Here is a 25760-nt window from a genome sequence, read left to right as displayed (position 1 = left end):
TACCTAGTGATTGATTAATAACATTATCTAATTGTTCTATAAGCACCCATTAAGCATTCAGCATGAGGCCACCTCTCTATTAGTATTATAACCTTCAGCAGGCAGAAGCTGCAAGGAGCCCGATTCTTTTTTTTTCTCACGCAGTCTGCAAGCGGCCAGGGGGCAAGCTTCCAGTGGGCTGAGCAGCCTCCTGAGCTGTGGGGGGCCCCAGTCCATCCCTCCATGGTGGCGGCACCCTCTCATGGCTACCCAGGTGGGCTGCTAGCAGGCTGGGTGTTTCCCCAGCTCAGAGGCACAACTCAGCCGGATCCAACTCTTCCCTGAGTCTGCTGGGGTTTCTAGTATCCCATGCATTGTCTCCAGCACCTTCCTACTGCCTGGGACCATTGGTGATGCATAGGGGGTGCACGTGGGTGCACGTTCACCCCCTGAGAGTGACGGTGCACCCCCTGCAAAAAGTGCTGCTGACACTGCTGGCAGCACCTGCAGGCAGTCACCACTCGCCCCCCTCCCCCCACTGCTGACACCACCAATGGGTCCCCTATCACTGCTGACTGGTGCCGATGCTACCAATGGCATCTGCGAGTGGTCGTCGACCATTGGTCAGTGTTTCCCACCACCCCTCTGCCACCATCAGCGCTGCGGCTGTCTGCGGGAGCTCACTGCTTGTTGCTGCCACACTCATGCTGCCGACAGTGCAACCACCACCTGCGGGAGCTCGCTGTGTCCCCCCAGCCTCCAGGGGCATGCAGCGTTCATGCCTGGGAATGGGCTGGCTTGCCCCTGGGACAGCATGGGGAGGCAGCAGGAGGATGTCTGGGTGTGCTGGCACCTGGAGAAGACAGCAGGGATGGTTCATGGGGTGCTGGAAGCCTGGGTGGGCTTGGGGAAGTTTGGGCTCAATAGGGTTCTAGAGCCCCATACACCATCCCTGCTGCCTTCTCCATGTACCAGCACATCCATCCACCCTCCTGCTGCCTCCCCACATTGCCTCAGGGTAAAGCTAGTCTATTCCCAGGTAGTCTCAGGAAGCAGAAGGGTGGCAGAGAGAGTTCACAGGACGCTGGAAGCCCCAGAGGGCTCAGGGAAGAATTGAATCCAGCCAGGTGCTGCCTCTGAGCTGGGGCAGCACCCAGTCCACCTGGGCAACTCCAGGGGGTGCCGCCACCATGGAGGGAAGGACCAGGGCCACTCGACCCACCAGCAGCTCACCCCCCAGCTGGGGGAAGGCTCCAGCTCTGATAAAAACAACAACAAAAGAAAGGATCAGGCCCTTGCTGTAATGTGACAGAAAAATTGAAACAGTTTACTTCTCAGGGCTTTATTATATACCCCACAATTTCAATTTAGGGGGCACAGAATAAAACCTGGGGAACTAAATCCTCATCATGTGTACAAGCATCCAAAGAAATTAATGAGTTAATGCAAAAGAAACATAGTTCCCTAACTCTGTACCTTAGGCCTTGTGTAGATGAAACAAGGGGCATGTGTGCACAACACTTTAAAGCAGGCTAAATGCTTTGGCACCACTTTAATGGTGCTGGTGTTTGCACACCTTGGCTGCATATGCACATTAATTCCAGACACTGTAGGAAATTCATGGAGCAAAACACTGGGCTCCGTGCAGCTCCAGAGCTCTGCAGGAAGTCCTGCAGGCAGCCTGGCAGCAGCCCGGGAAAGCGGCTCCACCCAAGAAAAGCAGTCAGCCTGATCTTTCCCTACCTGCTCCCACACCCCCACTGGAGCCTGCCTGCCTGAGCTGTGTGGGGGCCTGGTGCTTTTGGGCCTCCCAAGCTGGGTGCCTGTGGGTGGGTGCCACCAGCGGGGGTGGGGGCCGCCATTGCCACAGAGGGCACCAGCCCCCACCCCAGCAGCCCACGGACCACTCCGCCCACCAGCAGCTCACCCTCCCCTCCCCACCAGAGAGGCAGGTAAGGCAGCAGGGTGTGTGCATGACACGGGGGTTTCATTGGCTCAAAATTAAAGCAGTGTTTTTTAAAAACCCACCGCTTCAATTTAGGGCCCCTGTTTTGTCTACACACGCCCTTAGTTAACATGTGTAAATCAACCATTTAGCTGCTACCTAGCCGTGAAGTACCTTGACTTCTGTATTGGTGCTGTCTAGATTTCAGCCAGTAAAGTTCCTTAACTGTCTAAATTAGTGCCCATAACAGCACAAGTCCTGATCATGCCAGGCAATCCAATACTTAAACTGCCACTGACAAACTAGGCATTTCTTCATTTATCTTGCCTGCTAGAAGTAGTCCTACAGGAATCCGGCCTTGGCCAAAACACTGGGAGGAGGAGGAAGTGACTGTCTCATACCTTGGACTAATAAAAGATATCAGATTCCCCAAAGAACCTTGTCTCTCATACCTAGCACTCCAATTACTAAAGTGTATACCTAGGACCTGGGAAACATTTCCACCACTAAAAATGATTCCAGCAGATGAAGAAACTACCCCTTTCTCCCCTGCTCCTCAAGCTTTCTTGAGGAGAGGGAGATTCCGGTCTGGGGAAAGCATGGGCTGCCAAAGTCTTCCTGTTTCCAGGGAGAATGAAGCAACAAAGGAAGGCCCCTGCCAGCTTCTCAAACCAGGACTCTTTCATGAGAAGTGGGCAGATGACTTGCGGTATTGCTCCCTCTGCTCAGCTCCCAGTGCCTGGGAGCTGAGCAGGTTGAGAAATAGGAAAAAAAAAACCCTGCCCTCCTCTCCCAGTGTTTGAGGAGCTGGTAGAGAGTAGCTGGTGGATGTTCCTCCCCTCCTGGTCTACATACTGCTGCCCTCCCATGCACTTTTTCTGGACTGGTATGACCCTAGTTTTCAGAAGGCACAGGATCCTTTCATAGTTTCATAGTTGGTAGGGTCGGAAGGGACCTGAGCAAATCATCAAGTCCAACCCCCTACCATGGGCAGGAAAGAATGCTGTGATCAAACGACCCCAGCAAGGTGTCTATCTAGCCTCCTTTAAAGACCCCCAGGGCAGGAGCCAGCACCACTTCCCTTGGAAGTTGGTTCCAGATCCTAGCCACCCTGAGTGTGAAGTAGTGCCTCCTGATGTCTAGCCTGAATCTACTCTCCGTCAACTTATGTCCATTATTCCTTGTTACTCCCAGTAGTGTTCGGGGGAACAGGGACTCTCCCATTGCCTGCTGGTCTCCTTTGGCCAATTTATAGACAGCCATCAGATCCCCTCTCAGCCTTCTCTTGTGGAGGCTGAACAGGTTCAGGTCCCATAGCCTCTCCTCATAGGGCATGCCCTGCTGCCCCTGATCATGCGAGTGGCCCTCCTCTGGACCCTCTCGATGTTGTCCGCATCCCTCCTGAAGTCCGGCACCCAGAACTGGATGCATTACTCCAACTGTGGCCTGACCAATGTCATATAGAGTGGGAGGATCACCTCCTTGGACCTGTTCGGATGCATCTGTGGATACATGACAAGGTGTGGTTAGCCTTCCTGACTGCGTCCTCACATTGGCGGCCCATGTTCATCTTGGAATCTATAGTGACTCCAAGATCCTTTTCTGCCTCTGTGCTGATGAGAAGGGAGTTCCCCAGCCTGTAAGTATGCAGCTAGTTTTTTCTCCCTAGGTGCACTTGTCAGTATTCAATCCCATCTTATTCTCATCTGCCCAACCCTGTAACCTCTCCAGATCCAATTGCAGCCTGTCCCTCCCTTATAGCGTGCCCACTTTTCCCCACATCTTAGTGTCATCTGCGAATTTAAACAAGGCGCTTTTCACCCCCTCATCAAAATCGCTGATGAAGGTGTTAAACAGTGCAGGATCGAGCCCTGGGGGACCCCACTGCCCACATCCCTCCAGATGAAAATGACCCATCCACCATCACTATCTGGGTGTGACCCTCCAGCCAATTGGTGACCCATCTGACTGTGTAGGCATTGACACCACAATCTCCTAATTTTTTAATGAGAATGGAGTGAGAGACAGTGTCGAAGGCCTTCCTAAAGTCCAGAAAAACTACGTCCACTGCGACACCTGCATCCAAGGACTTTATGACCTGATCATAGAAGGCCACCAAGTTGGTCTGACAGGACCTGCCTCTAATGAATCCATGTTGGTTGCCCCTAAGCATACACTCCCCTGCTTGCCCCTTGCAGATGTGCACCTGGATAATTTTCTCAAAGAGCTTCCCCAGGACCAAGGTAAGACTAACAGGCCTATAATTTCCTGGGCCCTCCTTCCTCCCTTTTTTTCAAAATAGGGACCACATTGGCCTTTTTCCAGTCCTTTGGCACCTCACCAGAGCACCACGAGTGCTCATAAAGCTGTGCCGGGGTCCCGGAATGACCTCTGCTAATTCCCTCATTCTGGGGTGGAGATCATCAGGACCTGCTGATTGGAACACTTCTAGTCCCACCAGAAGTTCCCTGACTAGATCCTCTCTTTCCCTGGGCCTGGCTGTGCCTCCCCTGGGACCATCGGGGATCCCAGTGGGGGGGGTATGACCTGGTCCCTGCTCAGAAAAATGGAGGCAAAGGAATTGTTAAATAGGTTAGCTTTGTCATCTGGTGAGACCACCAGATTTCCTAGCATGTCCTGCAGAGACTCCACGTTAGCGGGTACAAAGAAGGTTCCGGGTATGTATTTAAAAAAGGATTTGTTATCCTTGATCCAGATTGCTAGTCCCAGTTCCATCTTCACTTTGGCCTTCCTAACAGCCCCCCTACAATCCTGAGCAATGGAGGTATAGACCTCCCTGGTGGTGGCCCCTCCCTTCCATTGGGTGTACACCTCCTTTTTAGCTTTGAGACATTCCTTGATGCTTTTGGTTAGCTATGGGGACTTTTGAGCACTCTTGCCCCCTTTGACCCATGTCGGGATTGCCACCCTTTGGGCTTGGAGGATCGTCTCCTTCAGGAACAACCACTCTTCTTGGACTCCCAACTCCCCACCCCTCTGGGACCTCAGTGCCTCCCCAACTAGTCTCCTTAGCTCAGTGAAATCTGCCATCCCGAAGTCCAGGGCTGCTGTCTTGCTGCAGGCCTTTGCCACCCTGCACTGGATGGTGAATTCCAATAGGCGATGATCACTATCACCCAGGTGATCGAGCACCCACAGTCCCTTCACCAAGTCGTCACTTATGGCCAGGACCAGGTCTAACAAGGCATTTCCCCTAGTGGGAATGTGCACCTCCTGGGTTAGATGGAGGTCCTGTAACATAGCTAGGAACCTATGTGAGTGGTTAGACCTGGCTGACTGTTCTTCCCAGCAAATGTCCAGATAGTTTAGGTCACCTATGATGACCACATCCTTTGACTTAACTGCCTCCACGAGGTGACCTGAGAATTCCCAGTCTAGCTCGTCTCCCTGGTTGGGTGGTCTGTAGTAGAATCCCACTGTTAAGTCCCTTTCCCCCCAAACCCCTTATATTCTGACCCAGAGCACTTCAGTCTGCCCCTCCTCTGACCCAGTGCTGCTTGTTGAGGATGTGAATTTTTCTTTAAAATAGAGCACCACACCCCCACCTTTCCTCCCTATTCTATCCCTCCTGTACAGCATATAGCCCTTGATGTTCACTGCCCAGTCATGCATTGGATCCCACCATGTTTCAGTGAGCCCCACTATGTCTGGGTTTGTGTTAGCTAGCAGGAGGGCAAATTCCTCCTGCTTGTTCCCCATACTGTGAGCATTAGTGTAGAGGCATTTAAGGCCTCCTGAAGGTGTATGCACCACCCCGCTAATCACAGGACTGTCCAGGCCCCTGTCTCTTACCTGGGTATTTCTTGTGTCCATCATCAGTCTTGGCTGGGCTGTTCTTGTGGGCAACACTTGGTTTGGTGTTCCAAGGCTCCCTCCAACCTCATTCTCCCCTTCCCCCAAGGAGCCTAGTTTAAAGCCTGCTGGAGGAGATCAGCCAACCTGAAAGAGAACACACGCTTACCTTTGGGGGAGAGGTGAAGCCCATCCCACCCGAGCATGTCTCTTGTCTTGAAGTATGGGTCATGGTCCAAGAAGTCGAAGCCCACCTTGAGACACTATTCCCAAAGGCGCAAGTTGACCTCTCTGATGAAGGTCTCATGGCATTGTCCACATCTGCTCACTGGAAGGAGAGATGAGAAGACCACCTGTGCCCCTGTCTCCTTCAGCTTGCCCCCCCCCCCGAGCATGGTAGTCCTTCATCAGATGATCTGGGCATCTCCTGGCCGCATCATTAGTGCCTACATGAATTAGTACCATGGGGTAGTAATCAGTGGGCCGGATAATGGCCTGAATCATCTCCATTACATCCTGAATCCTCGCTTTGGGCAGACAGGAGACCTCACATGTCAAGGGATCCTGGAGACAGATGGGACCCTCAGGATGGAGTCGCCTATGACAAGCACTCAGCGTCTCTTCTTCTGGGTCAACTTGCCTCCTTCAGTGTGTTCAGTGCATGGAGTGGCCTACTCTCCAGAGGTTTCCTCCTCTCCTTCCTCCTCCTTCAGTGTCACCAGGGCCTCATACCTGTTCTCCAGCTGGACTGGCTTAACTCCCATGGCTTAACTCCTCCTGGTCTTTGGGAGGGGTTAAAACATGGGAAAGCATATGACTGTTCATTGTCCTGAGAGAACTTTTCCCAAGAGCAACTTCTAACTGGTTGACATTGGGTTATTTTTCTCCTGGACCCACCATTTTTAATCTAAGAGAAAGAGAATAAATGCTTGTACACTTGTAGTTTCTACTAAAAGAATGAGAATTCAACTGGTAGAAATGTAGGGTGCTAGCAGAAGTGCTACAAAGTACTACAAAGCATTCTGAGTTACAACTGTTACCCCAGAGCAAACAGAAGTTCACTGTTGGTTCCAGGGGGCAGGGCTGGGAGTTTGCAGCCCGGTTTCCATAGCAACAGCCATGGCTCTCTGCCAGTGCTCACTGTTTTCAGAATGGAAGGGGAAAGACAGTGGAGGGAGCTCATTCTTGGGGCTCCCCAGATGGTGCTGAAGCATGGGGCTGGTGTATTGGAGCCCCTCAAGATGGGAGGGATCCAATTCACTTACCCCATCCTCTGAGGAGAGGTTGAAAAAAACCCAGTCAACTCCCTCTGCTCCCTTTCCTCCCTTCCAGGCTGAAAACAACACAGACTCAAGTTACAAAAGATACTACATTTTTAAGTGTCTTTATCATGCAATGAAGGGTCAGATTTTCACCCAATCAGCCATTCTTGAAGCTGTCTGCAGCCATGCATTTGTGTTTGGTCAAAGCTATAAACTGCTTTCTGTAGCCAGATTGGATGAATATTGTCATTTTTGTCTGCACCTGTAGTGCTAGTACATGGCCTTAGGCAACATCTTCAGGAGAAAGTTTGCTTCAGGTTGCTGTGGTATCTGAACTTGGGAGGTACTTGCCTTCAGTCCAGACTTTGGCTCCCAAGTCTCTGAGGAGAGGCCCCTCAACTTGGCTTTTCTATTCTTTGTTTTCTCCAAGTAAGAAAAACTTGAACATACTTTAATGTATTAATCTATACTATCCTAAAATTGTCAACAAGCCTGCTAGCATTTGTGGGAACCTACTTAGACCATTTAACTCTCCCCACATGTTGTATACAGATCCTAGATATAGGAGTAAGGGCTCAGCATTCTATGGGCGCATCCAGAGGAGCATGCACATGCGTTTCCCTGGGGACAAATAGCAACAGCACATAGTTATGCTGCTGCTACTTCTCTCTGGTGAACACAAATGCATGCATGCTCTGAGGCATGAGAAGGAAGGGGTAGGGGAGGCTGGGACCAGCAGCCTTACCTGGGGTCCTGAGGGCCTCCAGCAGTGGTGATCTGGGTGCACAGAGCTGGTGATCTGGGTGCTGGTAGCCCAGTGTGCTGTATGTTTGACACCTCTGGCATACATGATTTTCCTCAATTAATAAAGGGTATCAGTGAGAGGAAAACCTAGGAGTCTTGACGTCCTTCCCTCCTTCGAAGACTTCTAGACACCATTATTCAGATTATCCCTCTATATCCAAAGGAAGAGGGATATACTGGTTAGATATTAATGCTGACTTTCTGAATTATCAATGATATCTGTGCATATAGGGTAGCTTTCTATCATTTATAATTTGTAGTAATTATTGGTAAAAGTTCAACTAAATACTGGAACTTTTTAGAAATAGATTTTGAGACTACTGCTACTGATAGGCTTCTAAACACAAATGACAGATGATCTCATCAGTGGATCACACTGTAAGTTTTTTTCATGAGGTTTTTAATTCAAGAAGGCCGGCCCAGGGTTTACATAGGTAATAACAGGCTATTCTTGTATAATGGCATTCTGAAAAATGACATGCTCTCTTGTCATGAGTTTTATTTCTATGGTTTTATTTAATTATTTAGTAAAGTGGAATTATAAGGTAGTATCTAATTACATTGTCAGTTGTTGGAAATTCTTGACTGTACATTTTAGCAAATTAAAACTCCGTAATGAAAATTATCAAATTTTACCATGTCATAATTTTTATGTTATATGATTAAAAAGCCAAACCAATATACTAACATAAAACAGCATTTTATGTGGCCTATCTGCTATATGGGCAACTATTAAAGCATGTAACAGCCAATGTCATTTTTGCAGCTTTTGGGGACCTTTCTCTGATATTTCTATAGACAGGGAAATATATAGCTTTAGGAGGAAAATCCAGGACTAAAAGTATTGAGGAAAATTGTTCCCTAATTTCTCAGTCCCAGGAGCCAGGGGTGCACCAATAGAGTTTTGCTGCAGCTCCACTCCCAGTGCCACTGCTGCCGCCAGCCACCCGGCACAGCTTTGGCTCTTCCCAGCACATGAGTGGAGGCAGGACATGGAGCTGGGCTGTGCCTTGTGGTGCAGGGCTAGGAGCAGAGCTTTGGCAAAATTTGAGGTGACTACAGACCCTCCCAGTGCCACCGGCATCCACTCTGAGCCCAGCCACTGCCAAGAAGAGCCCTGCGCAGTTCCGGCTGCAGCCCACCCCATGCAGATCCAGGAGGTACAAACCCCCGCCCCAGGGATGCAAGCAGTGGCAGGAGCCACCCCCCTCCTAGAGCTGTACCTCTGTCCAGCGCCCCCACCCTCCTGGCCAGCATCTGCCCCTGGCCCCTCCCTCCCTCACAGCAGGGGCATTGATCTGCTCCCCACGTCCCTTTCCTCCTCCCTCTCCTGCCAATTTACCAGCTGGAGGCAGTTCTCCACGCTGCCGTCTCTGCTCCATGCTGTGCTGAGGCTGCACGCAGTGTGGGCGTTTATTGGCCAAACTATCAGCCACATTGGGTCGATATCCAATACAACAAATTTTCTTTATATTGGTGCTGATTCAATATCAGACCAATGTATTGGTACACCTCTACCAGGAGCCAGTGTTCCATTTAGTCAATCTTGGTCCCATCAGGAGGTTATTTGCAAAAGATGAGGTTTCTGTAGATATTATGAGTCAGTACAGGCAGTCAAAAAGCCTGAGGCTGAACTGACTCAATCTTCGCAGTTTAATCTAAGCTGCATAGATTGAACCAATAAGCGAGTGAACAGACATTTACTTTTGATTCTGGATATGCAGCCATATGCCTGTAGTGGCCCAGGCCAGAAGCCAAAGGTGCAGGGGACAGTGCTAGAGCACATCTCCCTGTTCAACTGAAACAGACATCTTGGGCCAATGCTAGTCTGCCCACCCTGAGAGGGAGGCTTGCGGGGGAGGTGCAAAGCATCCTGGGATGCTGGGGGACTGTAAGTTACTTGAATCTGGAGGATATCTGGGACAGAAGTTCAATAAACTGATTTAACCTAAACCAGTTCAGTCTGTTACAACATCCATCCAGCTTTATCTTAAACCAGTTTCAGCCTTTTTGAAAGAAATTTATGTGCACTAAGCTTCTGTTGTGTTATAGATTTGAACTGGCTTCTGAGCACTTATACTGGTTTATGTATAATTTCTGTCCCTAGCCTGTGGGAAGTGAAAGAGCGATCGTATGGTGTACAGGCTTACATTTTTATAGGGTGAGGGATGAGAGTTGCCAGCTGTCAGTACATTTACTGACTTTCAGTATAAAATAAAAATAAAAATGGCTGTCAGTAAAGTCCATAAAAAACTTTAGCTGTCAGGAGAAAAGAAATTAAGCAGCTACTGTTTAATTAAAGCTCCACCAGGTAAAGCACAGCAGCACCACCTGGTATCTTAGTAGTGGTTCAGCACCCTGCAGAGAGCACTTTCTCAGGCATGTGCTAGTGCTGCTATATTCCAAGCTGCCTGTAATACTGCTGGTTAGACTTTTGGTGGGGCCTGTGCTGGAATGGGTCAGGGCTGGGGTATAAACTGGGGGGGGGGGGGGGGATCCTGACTTGGGGTACAGTTGGGTACATCAAGGTGTGGGTGTGAGTAGGAAGCCTCTGAAAGATGTGTGGGGTGGGGCACTGTATAAAACCATAAAACCATCACTGCAGTCAAGTAGGGTTGCCAACCCAAGACACTTTTTTTTTAAACTGGCAACCAAACTTGCTTACTATGGTTAATGTTAAACCCCTAAATTTCAACCCAGCCCTTCTCACTAGGGCCTGGCAACAGGACATGGCCTGGCAGAAGAGTTACATTTACATTATGTAAAACATAAGAAATGTGTCAGTAAAAAGTTTGGCTGTCAGTAAAAAGCTTGCAGATTGCCAGTAAAAAAGGGTTTTCTTGGAGTTGGCCACCCTGTTGATGAAACTTCACTTGGAACCTATCAGAGCAGATACATGGCTATCAGACAGATATGACTATCAGAACTTGCATTAATAGTGTAAGTGAAGTCTTTGAAAGCTACAGTTTTACAGCACTGCTGAAAATCAGACTAAAGGCAAAATGGAGGCCTTCGAACACCAAGATGAGAATCTTTTATACTAGAAAAAAAATGTCCTGCCCATACAGAAATGCCTTCAAACATCATCACAGAGTTGAATATAGATTGTCTTTCCTAGTTTGTTACCTAGTAGTTTTGTTCAGCAAGTAAAACATCTGGCTCTTCTTTTCTTGCTCTGTCATTTGCAAGAACATAATACATATTTCTTAGACTTATGTACTCTTTTCATTAAACCTTTTCATGTTAAGTTACAACTTTTCCAAACTTCCATCTCACCCGTCATTATAGGGTTAGGATGCTTACCCATTCTATATGCCATTAATATCAGAGATGCCTTTAACATGTATCTTCACTTAGAAAAACAGAGACCATTTACATCCTATCCAAAACCATAAAATAAGGATAACAAATATCTAGGATCACTGTAACTAGACTATAAACTGTATGGCAAACACTTATGACTTTTTGTAAAAATCAGTGTTTATTTGTTTAGTTGGGCAGAGAGAGATAGAAGTTTGACAGAGGAATTGTGAAAGGCAGTCACCCATGAATCTCTGCAGACTTTCACAAAATACTGTCAAAATAATGTGGGGGCTTCAGCGCACTTTGAAACTTCAGGCCAGTTCTGCCATGATAAATGGTTCCTCAGTTCTGTTCCATGCCCTCAAATAATCATTCTGTTCCAGGTCTCTGCTAACTGTATCTGGAGGTATTGTCCATCACTACACATTGTCTGCTTGGCAGACTGGCTATAATTGTTTTCTGTGGTCTTGCTGTCCGAGTGCAGACATTCATTGCATAGGTCAGGATCAAAGAGCACTCCCTCACTCACCAGTGTGTCCCTAGCTGAATAGTTGAAGCTGCTTCAAGGCTGCTGCTTTTCTTCCCAAGAGGACTTCATTTGTATTCCATCAGTTCCTCAGTTGCCTATAATCCATTAATATTCTTTCTAGCAAATGATTTTCATTAGTTAGGTTAGGGCAGTAACTAACTGTGCTTTTGGCTATGGAAATCATCAACAGCAAATTATTGAAGAAGTGCCAGAAAGATCCAAGGAAGGCATTGGCTATCCCTACCTCACTAGAGGAGAAGGGCTGTCTCACTGCACAGCCAGATCACAAAAAACAATTAACAGGTAAGAATTATTTATTGCTTTTTTTCATGGCATTTTTGGTGAAAGTCTTCAGTGTTTTCAACTAAGTCACTGAGCTTAAATCTCAGCTGGTGTATAGATGATTGCCCACTCTTCATTTCAATACCAAAAAATACCTAGGGCCAATAACATATGTTGATGAAATACGGGTAGGCTTATTTCAAAGCTTGTTGTCTTCTCTGGATTCATGTCTGACTCCACACATTTCCTCTGTATTTTATTTTATTGTATTTTTGCACCCATCTATATATATTGGTATCAGAATTCCTTTCATGATAAAAATGTCATTATGCTAAGAATTAAGTACTGAAGCATTAATAATGGAACTGGTGACAAAGTCTTAACTGGAATATCAGCAGCATGACATATGTAGATCTTTTTTTTTTTGAGGTAAGGAGCTTGACTAAGCTAAATTACTGCTCTCATAAGCATTTCCAGTCATTAGAACCTGATTATGGTCCGTATTCTATAAAGTGAGACTGAGTGATGGCTAAGACAAGAGTGAGACAAGAAACAAACTGCAGTTCCCTTTGCTGCAATGTACCGTAATTCTATAAGACTTCCAAGATTTTTGATGGGAGCTCATCATATGAGAGATGTTACTAACAGGTTTTGCACTATGATTTCTGTTAATTGATCCTAATTACTTCAGCAATTAGGCAAAAATGTAAGTCCCAATAGAAACAAAACTCCATTATCATAAAAATCTGAACTACCGTGTCTGTTAATGTATTTACAATTGTATATCTTCTATTATACAAAACATTTTGTTTATCTACTAGCTAAGCTTCTCCGGGTTCCTCTCTGTCAGGGCATTAGAGAGAGATTCATTCCTTCTCTGCACTGGAAAGTAATTGTAGAAAATATTTTTCCTGGCAGCCATTTAAGAAAGTTCTGGGTGTTCTGTTTTCATTGAACAATTCAAAGTGGAATACTTGCAAGAGGTAAGTATTTTTCTGGTGGTATCTCTTACAAGACCATAATGGCTATGCTGTTATACCCAGGCCATTGTTCTGTGTTACTTAATTACAACTGTGTCTGCCTTTTTCTCAGATCTTATGCCTGAACACTTGTCTAATATTTCTTCCACCTATGCTATTGGTCTAATACAGAATATTGCCAGAAAAATCCTTGCCTTTTGCATATTTCCTAGACCATCATGATTACAATAATACTCCAACTGTACTACAAATGGGATAGTTATGTCAGACACTGATGGCATATGTAAATATGAGAATCAATCTCGTTCCCATCCCAGGGTCCAAAGATGACATACCACTGTTATATGTAGTCTCAGGTAAAATCAGTGGTATGTTTTGAGAACAGAATGTAGCCTAAGACATTCTGTGTAATTTCTTCATAAGCCACTGAGGTGGTTTTTATTTCTCTTCTCTGGAAAGCTGTGGTATGGCATCTCAATGGGAGAGCTAACTGAGAGTAATAAGTTTGCTCCTGAATTAAAGTATTGGTTTTCTTCAAGTTGGGATGTGAATTAGATTTCTCCTTTAAACATTTTTATAGCCCCCTATTCTAATGTTCCCTCTTTGTACAACACCCACATGGTCTCATATCTAAACTTTACAGGAGAGAAGGGAAATATTTTTTAAATAAAAGGTCACACATTGTCCTTATAGGCTATGCAGAACTAAATTATTCCTTAATGTCATCCTCAGAAACAAATGAAAACAGAACTGTACATAGTCTTACGTTATTGGTATTCTATTTTCCTCCACAGTTTAGTACCTCGCAGTGATTCTTATACTTGTTTCTTTTAGAGGATCTAAAAGAAATAATTGTGTAGGATTCCTGATTTCCTCATTGGACCGAGCAACAAGAAACACTCCTAATCAGCAATGTGTTATGTTATACATAGCATCTAATGAACTAAGCTCTTGCTTACAAAAGCTTACACACCTCTGAGTCACTTAGCCTATAAGGTGCATCTTTACCTTATCTTTTGCCTGACCTCAGGTTAACAGGGGTAACTACCTCTCTGTCACACATCAGGTATTTATTTGGGGGAATTAAGTAGATATTAATACAGTGTCATCTTGAGGCATTTTTTAAATTAATTTTAAATATAAACTCTCTTGAAAATGTAATGTTCTATATTTAAATTAGGGCTGTCAAACAATTAACAATTTGATCATGATTAGTTGCACGATTAAACAAATTAGTCACAATTAATCATGATTTGCTTTGATTAATCAAAGCACCTACTTTGAAAGCCCCAAGCACCTACTTTGAATGCCTTCAAGAGGCATCTGGATGTTTATCTTGCTGGGATCCTATAATCCCTGCTGACTTCCTGCCCCTGGGGCAGGGGGCTGAACTCAACTATCTTCTGAGGTCCCTTCCAGCCCTAATGTCTATGAAATCTATGAAATTTTAATCTCACAGTTAAAAACTCAAAATTATGCACAGAAATGCAAAGTTATGCAAAATAATGCAGATACTTTGTATGGTTGGGGTGGGGGTGGGTGTGAGGTGTGTATATGTGGAGGGAATTTGTGAAGGTGTGGGAAGCACAAATTTGTGTGTGGGGTTTGGAGCTCAGGGAGGGGTGTTCCCATGTACCCTGGAAGGATGTGGGGTACTGTGATTCAGGGGTAAGGGGTGGCAGCAGGGTTGGGGGGGCCGAGGCTTGGGAGTGAGGGATATAGAGACACACACACACACGTACCACCCAGCAGGTAAGTCTGTGGAGGGGGAGGGGCATGGAGGAAGGAAGAGGTGGGGGGGTAGATCAAGGCCCCCATAGTGAGGGAGGGAATGGGGCAGAGGCAGGGGGAGGGGCTGGGGTAAATGGGGCCCTGGGGCCAGAGCAGGTCATGGGACGGAGCCACAGCTTGTCCAGAGACATAGAGGGAGGTCGCTTCCACTGCTGCATGCAGCCTCATGGGGGGACATGTGCCCCCTGGATTTATGCATGGGGCAGAGCCAGGCTGCTGCTGTGGGATGGGCTCTGTGCCCCACTGCTGCTGAGCTGCTCCACCAGGCAGGCACAGCCAGCGCACAGCTTCCAAGGCAATGGCAGCAGGGTGCAGAGCCCCAGGCCTCAATGGTGGCCTGCCTTCACCCCACGCACAAATCCAGGGGGCGGCCTGGAGGCAGCAGTGATGGCAGCAGAATGGAGCTTGGGCACAGGCTCCAAAACCACATGCACAATTAACACATTAAAAAAATGAACATGAACAACAATCAAAATATTAATCACGATTGACAGCCGTAATTTAAATACTGTGTTATAGCGTTTGCCTTTATTTTCTATACCTTACTTGAGTTAACATTCTGTCGGAAGTAGTCAGCATAATTGTTCTGCTGGGAACAGGTATTCAATTCTGAAAATAAATAAAAATATCATCTTTCAGGGTTTGATTTTATTGTTGTTTAATATTCATATTTTAATAACACCCAGAGACTGAGGAGGACTTGGCTCTAATATGCTGGGTGCTAATATGCTGGGCACTGTACATATACAAAAACAACTCTCGTAGAGTTGAAATATATACATTCCTAAACTTGATTATTTGTTTCATAAATAAATAAGAGATAAATACATAGAAGAGAAATATTGTGGATGGTTCTAAAGTATGAAAGAAGATAATTTTGGCTTCTGCCAACAGTAATGAACAAAAAAGGAGCCACTTGATTGCAAAAAAAAATTGTTATCAAAGCTGTAACTAAGATCAGTAACCTTCAGGGTACATGTTAGTGTTTTTTGTGTCAGAAGAAATCATCACCTCCTTTGCTTATGACTCTGTACACAAGCTAATAAGCACATCAGATTCTACTATAATTGAGTACAGAATCATGCTATGATGCTCACTTATGGTTGTTCACCACTAACAGTATCCAGTTGTCTTAATTAAGAGTAGATTTTATTTGTCACATTTCAACAAGAAGAAATGTCCCTGTCTCCCCTAAACTAACCCCTGCCTGATTTTCAGTGACAGTGTCTGTCACATGACCCAAAGAAGCTGTTAGACAGTCTGTTAGCCACTCTTCTCCTTATGTCAGCCAGCTGTCAGCCAGTCCTCTCCCTACTTTCTAAATAACATTTATTATCCACTGTGACAGTGCACCTTTCATGCCTGCCACTTTAAGGGCAAAAAACAGGTAGTAGCCGGGTGCCTGATTAGGGCAGCCATTTTGGCCCAGTGATATAAGCTGGGCTGCAGTTTACTGCAGGAAGGAAGGAGGTAACATCAGGCTGAGAGGCTGCTCTGGGAATATCAGGAGGTAAGGGCAGGGGCTGTTGGGTGGAGGTGAATCGTTTGTCCTGGGTAAGACATAAAACTGCACCCTGTGGGGGAAAGGTGGTCTAGTGGGGCTCATAGTGGCATGGGAGCACCCAGGAAATGCCAGGACATTACCTCCCCAGTGAAAGGTGGGTCAGAGCACCTTATAACCCCAGGCACACAGCCATGGTGCTGCCCTAATGAACAGGGGGAGCCCAGGCCCATTAAGGAGCCTTGAGGCAGAGCTCAGGCTGGAGAAGGGATCTAGGGCTGTGCCCAGGCAGCAGAGTAAAGCCTGGGGGTGCGAGTGGACCCTGAGTGAGAGGGCGATGATTAGAGAGACCCCGAGTGAGAGGGGTGATGATTAGAATGGCCCCATGAGTATGGGTGACTGAGGAGGCATAGTGGCCCAGCAAGAGGCCAGGAGTGAAATAGGCCTATAGTTGTTGAATCACTCAGTCAACGCTCAGGTGAGGATAGTGTGAGACACCCAATAGACGGTGCTGGGGTTGACCAAGGTGAGGAGAGCTAAGCCTGAAGCTCGGTGAGGCCAGGCACAATGAGTGTGGTCCTGAGAGTGGGCAGTATGAAACAGGCTGGGTGAGAGCCAGTGGAGTAAGTGGGACCCCGGTGAGAGAGGGGTGGCATGTGAGTGGCTTTCTGGGGCTGTAGAGAAGAGCTACAACTGTGTGCCCAGTTTGTTCTGGTCATAGGCCAGGGAAGTAGCACGCACAGAACAACGTCTATGAGGCGTGGAACCCACGGAGGGGAGGTCAGAGCAGGTATTAGGCCCTTGTCAGCAGAGTGAGTAATGGGTAGCCTCCCATCTTAGTAACAACTCTCATATTTTTCTATCAAGGCATGGCAGGTGAGTGAAACAGGTGGTTACCCCAGGAGCAGGGCAGCTGGCGGAGACCTGACGAGAAGGCCACCCTGTTGCATCCACCTAGAACCCCATTGTTTGACAAGTTATTCTTTCCATCAACAATCAAAGCCCTTTTTGTCTAACTCATTTTGTTCCAGAACACAATGGATATAAATTTTAGTCAATATTTCTTCAAGAATTACCCTTTGGAATAATACCCATTACAATTACATTTCATTTAACAGAACAAGTCTGTCTACCTAGACAAAATTAGTGAGCTGATTGCCCAAGATAAGCAGAATAATTTCAATAAAATAGGTTAAGCTCCAATACTACCATGATTTGTGCTTGTGCTTGATTTGAGTGTCTGTGAGTAGTCCCAGTGACTTCAGGGGGATTATTTACAGTTCATGAAGTTAAGCAATCTGCTTAAGTTATTGTAAGACTGGATCCTGAGATACTACTGTAATTGGATTTTGGAAAAGTATGACTATAAATCCTATATCCTCATACAATTATCAATCACAAAAAGATGATTTGAAGTTTTTTAACTTAACAGATCAATTAAAGATGAAGTAACAAAAAGAAAAAAAATTTTAAATCATCACAAATCATTAAATATAAAGTCTCCAAAACATGCCAAATAAGTCATGGGTATGAAGCCTTGAGTGTACCTTTTTCTTTTATTTACTTCTCTGTACACTCCAGTTAATGATAAGTAAATTACCTATGTGACACTGAGGGAAGAGATTTATCAAAAATTAAAGCCAGGTGCAGATCAAAGATGGATCCCAGAAGTGCACCTGATAATTATGGTAGGATTAGTATAAAATGAGTGCATTTATTACCAGCCATATCATTCAGTATGTTTAGAGAGGGCATGTACTTTATTTTAATTAGCTGTTCCTTTCACTGGGTTGCTTGGCCAAACCATCCTGCTAAAAAAAAAAATGTAGCTATTGGTCAAAATGCTTGTAGCAAATCTTGTTTTAAATTGAAGCAATTTATTCAGAAACCAATCTACTACCACAGCAGTAATCAATGCATTTTCCCTTAGAGTAGACCTGTTCTTGTGCTACTGAAGGACTATTGTTAATTGCCTGTAACTAAATGATTGCTGTACTCTTGAACGTAGCTCTTTGGCACTTGTTCATTTGTTGTGTTTAACAGAATGCCAGTTCCCTTAAGGTTCTGCCTGGTAATTTTTCTTTACTGTTTTCACTATTCAGTCTCAGTCCCTTAAAGGAAGGTGACATAATTTTAACTACCTAACACAAAGGCTAAGCAGATTTTAAAAGGTTTGCATTTTTTGTTTCTCTCCTCTGATGCAGAATTGTGCTGAAACAGAACCTTTTTTAAATGTTGCCACTCCAGGAAACTGAAAAAATCAGATCAGGCTTCAAACAGAGTAGAATACAAGCTGCAAAAACAGGTCTCAAACATTTTTACATGAAAGAAAATACTGAGAGCCTTATCAGTGTGAAGATAGCTATGCCTTCCTAGTCTTGCTATATTTAAGTAAAAGTGGTCCCTACCTCCTCCTCATCATCATACTCAACTCTCATATGTAGCTTTTCATCAGTATGGCTAAAAGCATGAGGTCAGAAATGTGATTCCCATTTTACAGATGAGTAAAATGAGGAAGAATGAGAGAAATGGACCTGTCCAGATTCACACAATAGGACAGCCTTTCCACCAGGCCTACAGCCTTCCTTTCTACAGTCCAAGTCTGGCACACACTGACCACTAATCTCTCTAAGGCCCAATGCATGCTTGTCAGTTTGGAGCAGCAGTCTGGCTACATATGTTGAAATGTAGCCCACAAACTGTCTGCTTAGAAACCAACATACAATTCAGTATGTTCAAGAATGATCCTGGCGCTGGGTGGATTTGGCAGCAATGGATATAAAAACAAATTGTCAGTCTATTAGGGATACTCAGGGTATGCACAGACATTCACCACGCCCTATATCAGAAGTGGCATGTGTAGATGTTCGCCAGAAGCCATGCCAGGAACCTGGTCTAAGTAAGTCTGAGTGGGGGGAGGGACAGGTGGGGTCAGGAGGGACTAGAGGGTACATGGGGTTGGTTGGTGGGTACAAGGGGGTGAGGGTGTTGATAGGAGCAGGGGGACTGGCAGTTCTATAGCAGGGTTATGGGTCCATGGTAGGGGGTTTGTCTGCCTGGGGGTGGAAAAGTCAGGGGGCTAAAAATAGCCCAGGCAGGGAGATAGGGAGGGAGGGGGTTGAAAGAGCATGGCCCTGGGGATGGGGATGGGGTGAGCAGCTGGGTTTCCCCAGTCCTGAGGCCATGCTCCAAGTATGTGCAGACATTCACTAGATCAGGCTATCCCATTCCCAGTCTAACTTAGCTCACCTCCTCAGGTGCACAGATCAACCTAACCCTAGTTAAGTTGATCTAAATGTGGCGTCTGCATGTACCCTTAGCAAATCTTATGAATTTTGCAATTTCATTCAGCTGGCATAATGACTATGGGATAGTGTTATGTGAATTCAGATTAAATATATTAAAAGAAAAAAATACATGCCCTAGAAACCTTTAGAATTATAATAGTGAAAGCTGCTCCAAAATGTACTTTAAAAGAGAACTGTTCTTAGCAAAAGTTCTAGTTGTGATGCAGTGTATTAGTGTGACTGCCTGCATGCTGAAATTTGAAAGAATGCTACCTGCAGGGCTTTTTTCCCCATCTAATCTCCCAATCATTAATTTTAGAGAACTTTTTGTTTTCCATTTGTAAAGTTTTTCCTTGCCTTTAATACATTATAACAGTAGGCACATAAGTGGTGTGTTTTGTACTTAGCAACCTAGAATATTAAATCCCTCTTTTCTAGTTCCCACTGAACAGCTGCATCTCATATGATACAAAATGATAAAAAGACTATAGTAAACCAGTACAGTGTAATTTCCATTTCCATTTATTTTCTAAAATATTGTGTTACGAGGTCTATGCAAACTGTTTTTCTACTTTATTTAAATAAACCTCCTCCCTAAAGAACAGCGAAGTACTGAAAGAGTGAATACACAGTACTCGTCTTAAAAATGTATAACACAAAAGAGTTTCCACCACAGTTTTGAAGAGAATGACATGGAATATAATTGCCTTTCTTATTTCATTTGATTACATTTTTTGTGTCTTCTGGAGAGTAATGAAACCTTTTTCAGTTGGATGCTTCCACAGAATAAGAATGTATACATTTCTGTCAAATAGTCAAAATAAATTAAATAGCCTTCTTTCTCTAATGTTTTATTTCTTTAATTGAATTGTAATGTCATATTTTATATAAAAGTGACCAAAAGGGTAACTTGTGTAACAGCAGGCATACATTACTTAACTCCAATACAGGTTGCTCAGCTGGAAGCACATATTATGAAAATAAGTAGTACTCTATATTCTCTTCCCATTAGACTTTTTAGCAGTCACAGTGCATTTCTTCAATTTCCAAGTTCAGCCAACTCCCAGTCTTTCTTCAATATTGAGTGAAAGAGATATTACAAATGAATGACTTTTCTTGCAGTATAGCAAGGTATCCTTCCTCTCTAAATTTTAATAAAGTAAACAACCAAAAACGTTTAGAACTTTGCACTGTTCTTTTTTAAATGCATCTTTTGTTTTTGCATTCACAATTCTGATTTGAATATTAGTTGAGTAGCAGTATAATTGACTAAACTTAATTATGTTTTTTGGAATATGAACTTGTTATACAGAAAAAAATAATTACTTATTGCTTATTTTTATCATCTGATAAGTGACATCATGGAAGGAATTGCTGTTGTCAGACAGACAGATATGGCTATATTAAATTAGAATCCCCATCCTCAGGAACAGAGCTATGAAACAATGATCTTAATCTATCACAGGAATCTCCAGTGGTATGATGTAACAAAAGGAAGAATCCTCCTCTGAATCTGAATGTCAAAACTGACAAAGTGGGATGATTTCCAACATCTAAACATAAGCCAACTCTGTTTAGGGAGAAAGGAGAGGATAAAGATGAATTGCAGATCATAAGGGAACTATGTCAAATATACTAATACATAACTTAGGTTTGAGGGGCCAGGGTTCATAGGCTGATTTTTATTTGTATTTTGAAAAAAAGAAAAATCATTCTTTGGTGTAATCCTGTGCTACAGACAAAAACCGCAACAAAAATCTTAGCTGTATCTTATCTTTGGTGTATAGTATATGGGACAGGGTGTATCTTCCGAAAAGAAGTGCACTTATCTCTCTAACCACAATATGAATAGTGTGTCAAATTGTATCTTTGTAAAACAGTGAAACTTGTGTATGTATTTTCAACCTAGCACAGAACATTCAACACAAAGTTTGCTTACTTTTCATATAAGTAATTACATTTTTATACAAGGGGAGATGTATAGTTCTCTTATCTATCTATCTATCTATCTATCTATCTATCTATCTATCTATGGAAACAAGCTGGCATTATCTGGATACTTTCCAGGGTTCCTATAAATAATCCAAAACTAAATGAGAAAAAAAATCTAGCACTGTTACTGTCATATATAAGCTGAAAAGCATTTTGGTTTTGACGACTTTCAGTTCTGAATGTGGTTGTTACATTTTATAATTCTTTGCAGAGCTGATGTATACAGTTGAGCTTGCTGGTGGGCTTGGTGCTATTCTGCTGCTGCTTGTTTGTTTAGTGACTATCTACAAGTGTTACAAGATTGAGATTATGCTCTTCTACAGGAATCATTTTGGAGCTGAAGAACTAGATGGAGGTAAGTATACACTCTCTAAATATGCCTGTCTTTTGGTTTCAAAGGCCCGGTTTTATTGTGCTATAAGAAATGTTAAAGGTGAAGCACTAGCACTGATTTTTTTCTCACTACATTAAGTAGTGGATTGAATATGCATCCCTTAAGTAGAAGATTATAAGCAATAATTGTTTGGTTGATGCCGTTGCTACTTTCCAGACTTCCAAGGGACACCTATATCTTTAAGATTCTTACTCCACCACCAAATGTAAATTACTAATCTTGATGCATTAAAGGTGTTCATTTTCTGTCAGTACTGAAAGCTAACTTCACTTTCCCATAAGCAACGGAATGTCTTCTCTAATTGTATTCCGTAAATGTGTTAGAGGTTGAAGTGGATCTCAATTTGCTGCTTGTTTAAATTGATCAGTTTCAATAAACTGTACTGAGTGTTTTGGAATTTACCCAGCAGTCTATTCTCTTGAGTTTAAGTACTTAACCATTTAGAGAGTGGCTAATGTTGATTAAACTTGTTGTCCTGCAGATGTAGCAATTCAAGAACACCAATTTAAGCACAATTCATTTGCAATATTCAATTTACAAACCTTTTAACCTTTAAAGAATTTTTTCCATTTGTTTACAATCACACCAACCAGTCACAATTGATAAGAAAACTATTTTGAACTTTAGGTCTCCAGTAATTTTGCAGGGTGCATTGGGTTAGCATTCTTGCTGTTTCATATGGCTACTACATGGTTGATACCTCCTTATTTTCTGAAATGCTGTTTAAAGAAGGCAATGAGTTGCAGTGAAAGGCAGCAGTTGCAAGCAGAAACTATCCTGTTGTGTTTTATGATATACCTATGCAGGTTGGGGAACGTTAGGGAAGTCTATCATAATGGTGAATGAATGAAGACAGTAATATTTAAGGATGGAGAATGAGTCCTCCATCTTTGCACAAAAATTCCCAGGAACTGAGCCCCTTGTGTCTCTAAGGTAAAAATATAAAAAGGGCTAAAAAAGAAAACAAGGCTCACAGTAACAACAAAGTCAGATTTGAATATCTTACGTATTCTACTCATACGTGTTCACAAAACTATTTCAGTATTCTGTACCTTCTATTGATAGATCACGAAGTGATATACAAGTTTAGGATACTGAATCATAAAACAACCCAATGTGGAAGATTAATATAACTACATTTAGTCTAAAGATGAGGAAACTAAAATATACCCAGACTTACCCAGAATTTACAAAGAACTCTGTTTTTCCAGGTAGATCAATTCTCTCCTCTACCCCATAAAATGGTCTTTACATGAATGTGCCATGTGTGCTTATTTGATAATACAATTATACTATACTGAAATAGTTAAGATATTTAAATAGCAATCACTTAATGTTTTCTCCTCTAGATAGTTTTATTATTGCCACAGAGTCATTAGAAAACTGATATTAGGGAACAATACACATGGTATTTATTTAAACTTGCTGGTCTATTGAGTGAAATTTTAAGTTACCATTTGAAAACAGTAACCAAAGGGGAAAAACAATAAACACAGAAAAGCAAAAATAAGAGAAATCTCTCTTACTAAGAACTCAGGCTTTTGTACAGAGAAAATAAATACTTGCCTTTTAAAGTTAAGCTTCAGAGTAAAGCAAATTTTGCCTCTACAGCACATAGAGAAGAGGTCCTTTTAACAATCAGTATAAACAGCTGCAAATGTTATGTGCTAAGCTGCAGTAACATGCAAAATGAAATATTACTTCTTGACTTAAAGCAGAATATAATGTACTTCACTTTACCCAATATATCAAATAGAATAATAAAAACCTATCATACTGATAGAGTTGCTGCAGCTGGACTTTCAATATTAAGTGTCTGTTTCGCTTAAGTTCTTAAAATTATTACACATGCAAGAAGACCCAGAGGAAGTGTTTTACAGATGAACAGCTCACAGTTTGTGTTAAAATAAATTGTAGTAGTAACCTTATGGTCCTTTCTAGTTTTTATTACAGTTGGGCCTTCTGCCTCACTGTAACCTATAGAGGTTCTACACTAAAGACTGAATCTCAATATTCTCCTATAACCCAACCTCCTGAGGGGTAGCAGCAATATGCCCATGGGTTATCCATAATTTATGTCCTATTCTGTCATATTGCAGCATAATATTTGGATAAGAAAATATTAAATATTCACAACCTCTTTCTGTATAGTAGATCATATCCATAGAGGATTCTAAGCATTTGAAGGCTTAGGTCCAATTAAGTTCTTAGCGAAAAAATCCTTTAAATTGCAATATTCATTCTTATTTCTGATCAGAGATATCAAATCTCATCTCAACTGTTCTTCACTTGCTACGTGCATCTTTCTCAGGATAACATTCTCATTTGTGTGCAGAGCATGATATTTGAAAGTAAAGCTTTCTTTAACCCATAGAGAGAATGTAATTTGAACTGATTAAATGCTATAAAAATACTGCAAATAAACATGTTCCTTCATAGCTGCTGATTCTTCACTTTTTGTTCAACTTCAGATCTGCCCACGTACTCCGTCCAAGTGACAAGATCTTCTTTCAGTTGCTTGACTCTCTCTAAGAAATACTCAATCTCTCCCTTATCTTTTGCCATTTAAAAATAAAACAGACACTAAATCCAGTCCACTCAACTGGAGTTGCATCTCTAACCCCCCATACACAGAAAATAACTCCGTGCAGATTCTCAGAATCTGCAGTTTCTGGCTGCTATGCCACTGGAAATCATACAGCTTCATAAGATTATGGGGGGAATCTAACAGTGCAGGAAAAATCATGGGATTGTGAGCCAACAATTCCTGAATTCAAATCCTGGTCTGTTATGGACTCTGTGACCTAGGCAAATCAGTTTCACTTCTGTATCAAATTTCCTATATCTCACATATAGGTGATATTTCTGGGTCATTGGGAAAGTTAATGAATGGTCTATAACACTTTGAAAACATAGATCAGGATTTTCCACAATTGAGTTTCATTGGGAGCTTCTGGGCCAGAGTTTTGAAAATCTGGCTACTTGTTTAGGTGCCCAACTACAGATTTAAGAATCTGAGTATTTTGTTAAACACCTTGTCTACAAAACGTTAGTTATATGTTAACTTTAGTTATTATTAGAATCTACTGCCAGCAAATCCACCTTGACAACATATGACCTCCTTTATGTCACTATATATCTAACCCCAGTGAGAGAGATTTTAGACCAGATCCCATCCCTTTCCAAAGCTATAATAACAGTTATTTTTTACACAATGGCTTTACTATTTATATTTTCCAAGGACTAGGTTAAGAACAGAATGATCACCTGTGCTATTCCTCCCACTAGTAAAATGATTCAGTCAATGTAAGTAATCCAATCAACAGAAAAAAATGTAAAGTGATCATGAAAATTTGCTGCTAGATGATCAATTAACTTCTTTCCACCTTCTCCTCTTAGTACATATGATAGTCTTACAAGAAAATTATAGGAAAACTATATGATACGTACAGATGTAATTAAAAAAAAGGAGATGTAATTCTGGCCCCATAGAAATTAATGAGAATGTTTGGAAGTATTTTATCCAGGAGAATTTCCTTCTGGGCAATGGTGTCATCTTTTATGAAATTATGTGAATAGTGATATTATTCAAAGTCTGCCAGGTTCAGATACACTAAATAGTGATATGCTTATTCAAATGGTTAAAGATAAGTATATGCTTACATAACAAATTCCAGCTCCAGTCATTCCAATATCAGATTTTAGGGTGTCTGGTTTTTAGGCTCTGTTTCCCCAGCTGTGAAAACATTTCGCAGATTTCAGAAACTTTTCAAGTTCTCAGAAAGTTTTCAAGTTCTCAATCTTCACTGTTCCTTCAGAAGCAAAACTGAGCAAATAATATGTCCTGGGCAACATCAACACTTTGCTCTCCTTCTCAACTTCAGCTTTAACTGTTTAC

General features: G+C 43.0%; 1 protein-coding gene across 4 annotated transcripts in view; it reads left to right on the top strand.

The window, feature by feature from the left end:
* Positions 1-25760, top strand: part of IL1RAPL1 (interleukin 1 receptor accessory protein like 1) — a 1380155-nt gene that overhangs the window by 1328389 nt on the left and 26006 nt on the right. For 3 of the 4 annotated variants that reach the window (XM_059720833.1, XM_019486306.2, XM_059720832.1), the window contains one exon: positions 21680-21823. The exons of the other annotated variant lie outside the window; for it this stretch is intronic. In XM_059720833.1, coding sequence (XP_059576816.1) covers positions 21680-21823 — 144 coding nt within the window. The remainder of the gene's footprint in view (positions 1-21679; positions 21824-25760) is intronic. 4 annotated transcript variants of the gene reach the window in all.

Source organism: Alligator mississippiensis, chromosome 1, assembly GCF_030867095.1.
Source record: "Alligator mississippiensis isolate rAllMis1 chromosome 1, rAllMis1, whole genome shotgun sequence".
Lineage (NCBI taxonomy): Eukaryota > Metazoa > Chordata > Crocodylia > Alligatoridae > Alligator > Alligator mississippiensis.
This window is presented reverse-complemented; position numbering and strand designations above follow the sequence as displayed.